Consider the following 11,682-nt stretch of genomic DNA (forward strand, 5'->3'; position numbering starts at 1 on the left):
TGACCTTCTGGGGCTGACACATCAGGAGTGTGGATTCTAATTGCAGACTGGTCTCAGTGTATTCTTCGGCTGTTCCCTTTATTGTCTGTCTTGGCCACCACGTGCTCCCAGCTGGCAGAGCCCTGCTTTGGCAGCCTCGTGGCAGAGTCTCTGACCAGCATATCCCATCTTCACGACAGCAAGTTTCCAAAAACCTTTTATAAACCATGTTTTGAGTGGTGAGTTTAAACTTCAAAACAGTTCCAGTCACATCTCTTCTTCCTCTGAATTGGTTTTGTGGTTCTGGGCTCCGTGGGGAGTGGTTTTGAAGACAGGCCTGCACCTGGGCCCTCCTTTGCCCTCTACCCCGAAGCATCCATTTTATCCTTGCCCCATGTGACTGGGCTGCCTGGAGACACCTGTGCTGTCACCCCTGGGCACCTTCTGACTCAGTACAGTGATTTGGCATATCTGAGAAGGCACAAGTCCAACCGGGAAGGTGTTGACAGATTTGTGGAAGTCCTGATGATGTCCTAGGGACACAGGAGGGAGTGACGCATGCAGCCACACTCCTTACAAGTCCCTGTCACACACCTCGGCCCTTGTACCCCTTGTCCCCCTCAACACATGTGCTCCCACCAAGCCCCTAGGCCCCTTGTCCTGCACCTGTCCCCCCAGTGCCTTAGAAACAAACCACCGTTAGCTGAAACGAGATGGTCTCTTCCTCCTCAAGCTCACTTCCGGTGTGGAAAGCCTTTTATTTACCTCCAAGTTTTATTCTGAGTAGTCCAAGAGTTTCACGCCTAACTGCAAACCCAGAGACTGCTGGAGCAGAGGAGGGAGAGTGATATTCCAATAGAGAATCCACAGATGCTTGAGAGCCTCTCATTAATGCATCCACCTTGACATAGTTGCTGGAGTCTACGGATTATTTTCAGACAAAGGCCTGCAAGTTGTTCACTCACTTCAAGCCTCACTCTCGAGTGACGTTATCAAATATTTTGTGTCCTTGAGGGACATTAGTGAAGCCCTGTGTAGGGTAGAATTGGGTGACATTTTCTGCCCTGTGTCTCTTTTTTACAAGCCATCCATGAGACCAGGTCTGTGTTTGGAGTTAGGCTGACAGCCCTTCATCTCTGTGTAATCTGCTCTTTCCAGCTCCGAACCTCTCTGGGGAAAGGAAGAGCATTTATTCGCTACTCCTTGATGCACCAGAGGTTGGCAGACACCTTACAGCAGTGCTTCATGAACACCAAAGTGACCAGGTAAATACAGGACAATGCTGTATTTGTAAATGAACTAAAGGTCATTAATAATAGTAATGAAAACTGCAGCAGCAGTGCCTGTTTGTGCTGTGCTGTGGCACCTGCAGTCTTTCCACATCCAGCGTTCTCTTCTACCCCTCCTGCCACAGACCTTGACGCATGCGGGGCAGGTAGCACTGAGTTTTTTACAGGTGAGTAAATGATGCTCAGAGGGGCTACATGCCTTTCTCCAGGCCCCACCAATGCTGAGTCGTGAAGCTGGAGCTCAGAGCCACGTGATGGGCGGCCAGGATTGGGAGCTGCCTTGGAGCCCAGGTTTTCTGTGTGGTCAGCCTTCGTGCAACTGGTGCTGAAGCCTCCACAGGGAGGGAAGAAGGAACGAGAGAGGCAAGGGTTGAGCATATAAGAGGGAGAGTGAGTGTCAGCTCAGGAGCTGCAGATCAGCTCCTGATCAGCTGAACTTTGTGTTGTCCAGCACCCCTTTGCCAGCCTTGCCTCCCTTCTTTGGGAGTATTCTAGTTAATTAAAGAAATCGCTTTTGATTTTAAGAAAAAAAAAAAAACTGTAGGGGGAAAACATTTTATTTCATTTTGTCACCTTGAAGATTGATTTGCATAGAGATGTTTTTCTCATGTGACAGACCTTATGAATTGGTGTGAGTTGAGAACATTTGCATATTTGACTTGAAGGATATTTTGTTCTAGATCTTTGGGGAAGGCCATCATGAACAGCTGGACTTCATTACGGTTCATAAACATCAGCCAAGTAGCTCGTTAAACACATCATTATTATTATGTTTTTAAATTCTTGTTGCTTCACCTGAAATGAACAACCAGTACCTCGGAGTGCAGATAACATTTCTAAATATATATTAATAGTTTGTTCCTTGGCTTTTAAATTGGTGTCTGTAAAGAATTTAGCAATGAGTTCAGAATCCCATATTGAGTTCTAGAAATGGAATAGAAGGTGAGTTGTCTTTCAAAAAGGAAGTGTTCTTTCTGCTACAGTTGTCCTTTCTTGGCAGATAATTGATATGTAAGTTTTCTCACATCCTTTTTGATAGTTAAGATATAAATAATAGGCCAGGCGCGGTGGCTCACGCCTGTAATCCTAGCTCTCTGGGAGGCCGAGGCGGGTGGATCGTTGGAGCTCAGAAGTTCAAGACCAGCCTGAGCAAGAGCGAGACCCCGTCTCTACTAAAAATAAAAATAATAAAAAAAAAGTTAGGCCGGGCGTGGTGGCTCACGCCTGTAATCCTAGCACTTTGGGAGGCCGAGGCGGGCGGATTGCTCAAGGTCAGGAGTTCGAAACCAGCCTGAGCGAGACCCCGTCTCTACCAAAAATAGAAATAAATTAATTGACCAACTAAAAATATATATACAAAAAATTAGCCGGGCATGGTGGCGCATGCCTGTAGTCCCAGCTACTCGGGAGGCTGAGGCAGTAGGATTGCTGAGCCCCGGAGATTGAGGTTGCTGTGAGCCAGGCTGATGCCACGGCACTCACTCTAGCCTGGGCAACAAAGTGAGACTCTGTCTCAAAAAAAAAAAAAAAAAAAGTTAATTGGCCAACTGAAAATGGAAAAAAAATAAAAAATAAAGGAATAAAAAAAAATTTAAAAAAAAAGATATAAATAATAAATGGTAAGCATCCAGATCACTGCGGTAATTTCTTTGAAGAATGGCAAGCTTATTTGAGAGTTATGTGTTCCTACAGCGAAAATGAAATTGCTTTATGTGTGTGTGTCTTTAAGTAATTCAATAACCCAAATTGGAATTTGAAGAGACAGAGCCAAACTGGGGGGACTGATTAAATTCACTGTTTCCTTATCTTTATTGCTTTCGTAATTGCTGCATTTTATGTTTTTCTGCAGTGACTGGTACTATGCAAGAAGCCCCTTTCTGCAGCCAAAGCTGAGCTCTGACATTGTGGGTCAGCTGTACGAGCTGACCGAGGTGCAGTTTGACCTGGCATCGAGGGGCTACGACTTAGATGCTGCCTGGCCGACATTCGCCAGGTACTTTGAGGAATTGCATGGCTTAAAGGACAGGGAAAGAGATGTTTGAAATTTTGAAGTTTGCCACCAGTATATTCAAAGCAATTTTACTTGCTCAGTAAATTACGAAAAGCTTTGTAGCTCTTATGCCTGCTAATTTTACAGGCATTGTTGAATCAATGACTAATGATAGGCGGGCATGGTGGCTCACGCCTGTAATCCTAGCACTCTGGGAGGCCGAGGCGGGCGGATTGCTCAAGGTCTGGAGTTCAAAACCAGCCTGAGCAAGAGCGAGACCCCATCTCTACTATAAATAGAAAGAAATTAATTGGCCAACTAATATATATAGAAAAAATTAGCCGGGCATGGTGGCGTATGCCTGTAGTCCCAGCTACTTGGGAGGCTGAGACAGAAGGATTACTTGAGCCCAGGAGTCTGAGGTTGATGTGAGCTGGGCTGATGCCACAGCACTCACTCTAGCCTGGGCAACAAAGTGAGACTCTGTCTCAAAAAAAAAAAAAAAAATGACTAATGATAACATCTGATGGCCCCAACCTTACACCAACCTAATTGGCCAGGGGGTATGAGTCAGTGGAGACACAATGGTGCAAAACCAAAGGCTTTTAAAATGAGCATTGGGGGAGGAGCAAGTGGGCTTTCCCCCCTGTGTGTTTAAGAGTTATTCTAGAAGCCCTCCAGGCAGTAAGAGAGGGAGTGAAAGGCACAGCTCTTCCATGTGAGGTTGCTAGAAAGGTTGGTGTGTTTTCGTTCCTTCTTTTATTCTTTTCAAGCCAGCCATACCTTTCACCTGCGGCATGCACGCACTCACACCATTGAACAGAGTCTTCGCCACAACTCCAGGAAGGAAGTGCTGAGGAAACAGGCTCAGAGAGTGGAGGGACTTGCCCAGAGTCACACGGCGGGTGGGCAGCAGGGCTGGGGCACCAGACTTGGGTTAAACTCAAGTCCAGCGTTCTTTGTTTTGTTTTGCTTTGTGTTAATAAGGTTTTTAAATTTTAATTTTCATATTTTTTTAATCAGGAAATACTTTTTATGCATAGAAAAATACTGAATATAATATGATAAGTCATGTATGAACTACCAGGATTTAATAGTTTACATTTTCCCATCTGCAGATGTCCTTTTCAAAACTTTAATTTTGAAATCATTTGAGAATTACAGAAAAGTTGCAAAAATAGTACAGTGTATTAATCTATCCTTCATCCTGATTCCCCAGTTGTGTCAGTATTTTACTATAATTATTTTATCATTTTTTTCTCTTTATATATGTTGGTTTATTTTGTAAGGCATTTGAGAGTAAATTGCAGGCTTGATTCCCCCTTTTCTCTTAAGTACTTCATTGTGTATTTCCTAAAATCAAGGATGTCTTATATAACTACAACCTCAGTACAATCATTAAAATCAGGCAATTAACATGGATACAATATGTTACTAATCTACAGACTTTATCCAAATTTTACAAATTATCTCAACATCTCGCATAATCTCAGATCTGATCCAGGATCACATGTTCGTTGATTGTTAATTAGTTAATTGCCATCCCTGTCTAGGCCCCTTTAATTTGGAACACTTTCTCAGTCTTTTGTCTTTCATGACACTGGCATTTTTGAAAAGTACAGGCCAGCTATTTTGTAAAATGTTCCTTAATTTGAGTTTGTCTGTTGTTTCCTCACTATCAGATTCAGGTTAAGCATTTTTGACAGGAACACCTCAGATGTGTCCTTGTCAGCACATTACATCTGGAGGCACACGGAGTGGATTTGTGTCATTACTAGTGAGGTTAACCATGGTCATTTGGTTAAGGTGGTATTTGACAGTTTTCTCCTGAAGTTACTGTTTCTTCCTTTGTAATGAGTATGTATCTCATGGGAAGATACTTTGAGATTATGTTATGATCCTTTTTGACACAAATCTCTCACCCATTAGTTTTATCAATTATCCATTGATAATTCTTGCCTGAAGCAGTTATTACCATCATGGTTATCAGAGTGATTTTCTAACTCGTGATTCCTTTTACGCTATTAGTTGGCATTCTACTGTAAGATCTTTGCCTTCTTCCCATTTATGAATTCATTTATTTATGTATTCATAAATCGTATTGACTCATGGATTCTTATTTTATTCAATCAGTTACATCTGTCACTGCCATTATTTATTTTGAAGCTTAAATTATCCCGTATTTGGCCAATGGGAGCCCCTTCAGGCTGGTTCTTGTGGGTGGAGGGTGTTTATATCTGATATTTTTGTGTGTGTGAGACAGAGTCTTACTCTGTTGCCCGCGCTAGGTGTCAGCCTAGCTCACAGCAACCTCAAACTCCTGGACTAAAGCGATCTTCCTGCCTCAGCCTCCTGAGTAGCTGGGACTACAAGCATGCTCCACCATGCCCGGCTAAGTTTATCTGTATATTTTTAGTTGGCCAATTAATTTCTTTCTATTTTTAGTAGAGACGAGGTCTCGCTGACATTTTTTTTAAAGAGATAAAGTATTATGGAACCAGCTAAAGCCCTACCCTACTGCTATCCTTTCCCCCATTTTCCCCTTCCAAAAGTAATCACAGCCCTAGAGTTGATGCATGTCATTCCAAAATGTTACATTTTTACTATGTGTATATCCATAAATATTTTCTATAGGGTAGTTGTGTATATATGTATGTATAGTTTTATTTTATATGTATTTTTATATACATTGGATCATGAGACAGCTATCCTTTCCCAACTTGTTTTTTCTGTGCTACTCTTGACATTTTGTGTCTGTTTGCACATCGAGTTCTATACCTGCAGAGTGGGGTGGAACACAGCTCCGCCTGTTTATTTACGTACTATCTATGCCTACCTTTATACTGCAGGGGCAGTTGAATTGTGACAGAGACCATGTAGCCCACAAGCCCAAAATGTTTGCTGTCTGGCCCTTTACCAAAAAAAAAGGAATGCTAACCCATGGGGCAGTGAATTCTGTTGCGTGAATGAACCACAGTTTGTCTGTTTGCCTCGCGATACAATTAGTGTGGTGCCACTTTTCCAGTTACGGTGGCTGCCAAGAGCACCCCCATCGTCTCCTCATGCGCAGATGCAACCGTCTTTAGGGAAAATCCTAAGAAGAGCAATTGCTGGGTTGTGGAGACTAAGAAGTTTGAAAATGCTATGATTTTAGATTTAGGAGATGATTCCGGTGAAGTAAAAATGTGTTTGGTTTTTGGTATTCTTGCTAAACAAAGGTTATCACCAAAGCCTTTGTATTTCTAAACTAATGCTGTCCGATAGAACTTTCTGCGACGAGGGAAATGTCCTACATCTGCACCGTCCAATGTGGTTACGTGAGCTAGAAGCAGGTCTTCCAGCCTCATTATATATGTGTAGTATAAAGTGGGGACTGTGAGCCCCTAAGCACAGTGTGACTTCTGTTTACCAAACTGACTGCTACTTGTTCCTCACGGACAGACAGAGTAAGGCAGACACCAAAAGCTCAAGGAAAATTTAAACCAAAAATTGAGAAATATATGTTGGCTTAATTTTTTTTTCTTGGCAGCGGGAGGAAAGTCATGATGTTTGAACTGTAGCCAGGGAGCCCACCTGTCACAGACCAATGTAGATGTGCTCTATGGTGGAAACTGTTGGGTTTTACCTCTTTGTACTCTATCAGGGAAGGTAGTGCCCTCTACCACCACCTGCTTGCCTAGTGACCACCAAGGCCTCCGTGTATGTGTGCCCTTGTGTATGTTTCCTGCTCTGAATGTAGATATGTCTGTTCTGTGGCCCCACAGGAGGACACTGGCCACTGGCTCTTCTGCTTACCTGTGGAGACCCCCCAGCCGAAGTTCCAGCATAAGCAGTTTGGTGAGCAGCTACCTGCAGGTAATGCCGGGAAGGCAGGAGTATCCTTGCGTTAGTCTTGGCTAGGGTGTGTCCTTGCCCCTCGTAGCTGAGGGTGGTGTTCTCAGATCCCGTGTTGTTCCAATCAAAGCAGTATACCCCTCAATTAGGTCCACTATTTTCTAGAGGCTAGCTTTTCCCAACACAATGGAATTTAGGCCCTTTTAAAATTAAATCCTTTTAAAAGATTTTAAGGTATTTTAAAAGAAGCAGTCTATTAGCACCGAGGTTAAAAACAACAAGGTCAAATCCTGACAGTGTCACCTACCAGCTGTGACCAAGGGGAAATTACTTAACCTCTGGAAGCTTCAGCTCTCTCATCCATAGATGTGGATAATAAAAACCATTCTAGTGCATAAATGAGGGAGAGCATGGACAGTGCTTAAGGGCTTATCATATGCAAGGGTTCAATAAATGTTAGTAGGTAAGAGCAGTTTGTTAATATTTTTAGAAACGTGGATGTGTCACAGCTATGTATAGTTTTGTGGAAATTGATCAGCAATAAAAAAATTAAAATGATCAATATAAGCATTAGGAGTAGAAAATAGGCTAACCTTTTGTCCCATTTTGTGGTTTAATCATACTAGGAGTTGTGGATGTGGTACAATGGGTGAACAACAGTTTAAACATGACTGAATTTATCTAAGAGCCAACATCCGTGAAGTTAATAAAGCTCAAGGAGGCCGGATGGGAAATGCAAGTCTGCATCTCATGGAGCTCACACCTGTGGCTTTGTGGCTTTGGAATGTGCTGCTGACCTCCCTGTGGCAGATGCTTTGAGCAAAGGGGTTCTGGTCTTTTGAATAGCTCCTCAGAATAGCCTTAGGAAAGGCAATGCCTGTATATTTTCTTTTACTCTCATTAAACTCTAAGCTTTTCTGAATGGCCATGTAGCTTCATCCTAGAGTCACTTGACTTTTGTGTTTTTCCTCCCCAGACTCAGGAGATGGCCTCCAACTTTGACCTGAACAGCACCCTGAACAACGAGGCACTGGAGGGCTTTGACGAGATGCGGGTGGAGCTGGACCAGCTGGAGGTACGGGAGAAGCAGCTGCAGGAGCGCATGCAGCAGCTGGACAGAGAGAACCAGGAGCTGAGGGCAGTTGTCAGCCTGCAGAGGGAGCAGCTGCAGGTGGAGAGAGAGAGAGGATGCGCCCCAGCAGAAGACAGCATCCGCCTCACTTGCATGGCGGCCGAGCTGCAGAAGCAGTGGGAGGTCACCCAGGCCACCCAGAACACGGTGAAGGAGCTGCAGACATGCCTGCAGGCCCTGGCGCAGGGTGCAGCAGAGAAGGAGGAGGACTACCACGCAGCCCTACAGCGGCTGGAGTCTATGCTGCAGCCCCTGGCGCAGGAGCTCGAGGCCACACGGGACTCACTGGGCAGGAAGAACCAGCATTTAGCCAGTGTCCCAGACTGGCTGGCCATGGCTGAGCAGAAGGCAGATACAGACACAAAGGGGCAGCAAGAGCCCATTCCCAGTGGCGCGGCCCTGGAGATCCAAGAGCTGGGGGAGAAGCTTCGAGCCCTGGAAAGGGAGAACACCAAGGTCCAGGAGCTCAACAGACAGCAGAGTGCGCAGCTGGAGCAGCTGGCCAAGGAGCTGCAGCTAAAGGCGGAGGCCCAGGCCAGCCTGGAGTGCCTGGTGAAGGAGATGGCCCCACTCCGGGAAGAGCTGTCTGGGAAAGGGCAGGAGGCAGCCCAGCTCCGGCAACAGCTGCAGGAGTCGCTGGCCCGCTTGAGCTCCCTGGAGAAGGAACTAGCGGAGCTGAGGCGGGAGGAGCAGCGGCAGCAGGAGGAAAAAGAGCTGCTGGAGCAGGAGGCCAGGTCTCTGACCCGGCAGCTGCAGTTCCTGGAGACCCAGCTGGCACAGGTGAGCCAGCATGTGAGTGACCTGGAGGAGCAGAAGAAGCAGCTTATCCAGGACAAAGACCACCTGAGCCAGAAGGTGGGGATGCTGGAGCAGCTTGCTGGGCAGCCAGGCCCAGAGCTGCCCGTGGTGGATGAGAAGAATGAGGCTCTGGTCCCTCTGAACTCCACGCTGCAACAGGCCTGCGAGAAGCCAGAGGAGGAGCAGAGGGACCTGCAGGAGGGACAGATGGACAATACTGAGGCGCAAGGGTGCAACCAGGAGGAGGAGCTCCGGCAGGCCAACAAGGAGCTGGAGAAGGAGCTGCAGGAGGTGCTTGGGCGCAACCAGCTCCTGGAGGGCAAGCTGCAGGCCCTGCAGGCTGATTACCAGGCACTGCAACAGCGGGAGGCAGCCATCCAGGGCTCCCTGGCCTCCCTAGAAGCTGAGCAGGCCAGCATCCGGAACTTGGGCGAACACATGGAGGCAAGCCTGCTGGCTATAAAGAAGGCCAAGGAAACCATGAGAGCCCAGGTGGCAGAGAAGGAGGCTGCCCTGCAGAGCAAGGAGGACGAGTGCCGGCAGCTGCGGGAGGAGGTGCAGCAGTGCCGGCAGCTGGCAGAGGCCCGGCACAGGGAGCTCAAGACTCTTGAGAACCCATGCCACCAGCAGACCCAGCCGATTGAGGCCCTCACAGCAGAACAAGGCCAGCAGGGGCTTGGCCCCCCACAAGATGATGCAGCCCATGAGCTGGCATCCCAACAGGCCCTGTCTCAGGCACAGCTGGAAATCCATCAAGGGGAGGCCCAGCGGCTGCAGGCTAAGGTGGCGGACCTCCAGGCCAAGCTCTGGGCAGCCCTGGATGACAGGGACAAGGTACAGAGCCAGCTGAGTGTGGCAGAGGAAGTCCTGAGGGAGCATAAGACCCTCGTGCAGCAGCTGAAGGAGCAGAATGAAGCCCTCAACAGGGCCCATGTCCAGGAGCTGCTGCAGTGCTCAGAGCGTGAAGGGGCGCTGCAGGAGGAGAGGGCCGATGAGGCCCAGCAAAGGGAGGAGGAGCTGTGGGCCCTGCGGGAGGAGCTGTCCCAGGCAAAGTGCAGCTCCAAGGAAGCCCAGCTGGAGCACGCCGAGCTGCAGGAGCAGCTGCACCGGGCCAACACGGACACAGCCGAGCTCGGCATCCAGGTCTGCGCACTGACTGCAGAGAAGGAGCGGGTGGAGGGGGCATTGGCCTGTGCAGCCCAGGAGCTCCGGGACTCCAAAGAGGTGGCCTCAAGGGAGCGGGAGGGCCTGGAACGGCAAGTGGCAGGGCTGCAGCGAGAGAAGGAGAGCTTGCAGGGGAAGCTGGAGGCAGCCGAGAAGGCAGCCAGTTTGCTGCCTGGCCTGCAAGCCCAGCTGGCCCAGGCCGAGCAGCGGGCTCAGAGCCTCCAGGAGACTGCACACCAGGAGCTCGACACCCTCAAGTTCCAGCTGAGTGCTGAGATCATGGACTACCAGAGCAGACTTAAGGTAATCCTAGCTTCAGCTACCCAGGCTCTGTTCGTCTCTGTGGGGCCCCGTGGGTTCATGGGAGGATACCCCTTTAGCCAAGAGGCAGCTGAGGGCCAGAGAACATACTCAGGGGCGAGGCAGACTCCCCATGGTCCCATCCTGCTGCCACAGCTCACAGTAGCATCTTTCTCTCTGTGGGAACATGGTAGGGGCAGCATTGGGGAGTGATGCCTTAGCCCAGAAGTCAAGGCTGTTACACACAGAAGTTGTTAAAATTAGTAACCAGCATTGCAAGAGCAGGATGTTTACAAGTTCAGTTCAGGTGCTTCTTTTGAACTCAGAAGATCTGAAATCCTGAGTGCCCATCCCCACGTGGCAGCAGTCAGCAGGAGCTCGGTGGCGGCTGCCCACTTTAAAGGAGGCAGGTATCCTCTGGGTTTTTCCTTATGCTCATTTATGCACTCGCCAAGCCCCTTTGGGCGTGTGAGTTTGAGAGCCCTGCCTTAGCCTCCAGCGCCACTGCAGAGTGCCTGATCAGCGAGTGCATAGCCAACCCCGGCAGGTGCTGTCCTGATAGCAGTGTAGGAAACTGACTCAATTTGTTTTTGCAACGTCCTAGGGACAGATGAGCTTGTGAGATTAGCAGTTGCCACATGCCTTTGATAGTGCACGAAGGTGAGGGATTAAGAATAGTTGAGAGTGAGGTTTCCAGCAGGATGGCTTGGGGCTTGATTTCCAGCGCTTGTCACTGTTGTGTCTGCTTCAAGGTCTCTGAGGCAGCTCCACTGTGCTGCCACCGACATACCTCCCACCCAGTGCCACCCCGCCCCGTGAAACTCCATGGGCTCGGGGCCACTTTCTCTTTCATAGAAATTGAATTCCAAGTTTAGGGACCAAGCTAAGTCACTTAGTAAGCTTGAAAGTATTTTGTTACTAGTAGAGCCCAGACCTTGTTGAAGAGAGAGAGAGCTTGTTTTTTTTCCATTTGGGTGATGGGGCTGAGGGGGTTTCAGAGCAAGGACCCACTTTTACGATCCTCTTCTTTGTCCTCTCCAGACTTCCAGCGAAGAGAGCACGAGCCTCAGGGGCCGGCTTGAGGAGCAGAGCCGGCAGCTGCAGGCCGCCGAGGGGACAGTGGGGAAGCTGAAGGTAGGCGCCCTCCCGTGTGTGCACCTGTCAGGGAGAGGGCCTCTGGTGTGGCTTTTACAGGA

General features: G+C 48.2%; 1 protein-coding gene across 3 annotated transcripts in view; it reads left to right on the top strand.

The window, feature by feature from the left end:
- FYCO1 (FYVE and coiled-coil domain autophagy adaptor 1) overlaps positions 1 to 11,682 on the top strand; it is an 81,059-nt gene that overhangs the window by 24,123 nt on the left and 45,254 nt on the right. For all 3 annotated transcript variants that reach the window (XR_012921314.1, XM_012770309.3, XM_012770310.3), the window contains exons 5-9: positions 1,138 to 1,244; positions 3,118 to 3,261; positions 7,023 to 7,113; positions 8,069 to 10,489; positions 11,528 to 11,620. Coding sequence is in view for 2 of the 3 variants with exons in the window: in XM_012770309.3 (XP_012625763.2) it covers positions 1,138 to 1,244; positions 3,118 to 3,261; positions 7,023 to 7,113; positions 8,069 to 10,489; positions 11,528 to 11,620 (2,856 nt within the window). In the remaining variant the exon portion in view is untranslated. The remainder of the gene's footprint in view (positions 1 to 1,137; positions 1,245 to 3,117; positions 3,262 to 7,022; positions 7,114 to 8,068; positions 10,490 to 11,527; positions 11,621 to 11,682) is intronic.

This window comes from Microcebus murinus, chromosome 1 (genome assembly GCF_040939455.1).
Source record: "Microcebus murinus isolate Inina chromosome 1, M.murinus_Inina_mat1.0, whole genome shotgun sequence".
In the NCBI taxonomy this organism is placed as follows: domain Eukaryota; kingdom Metazoa; phylum Chordata; class Mammalia; order Primates; family Cheirogaleidae; genus Microcebus; species Microcebus murinus.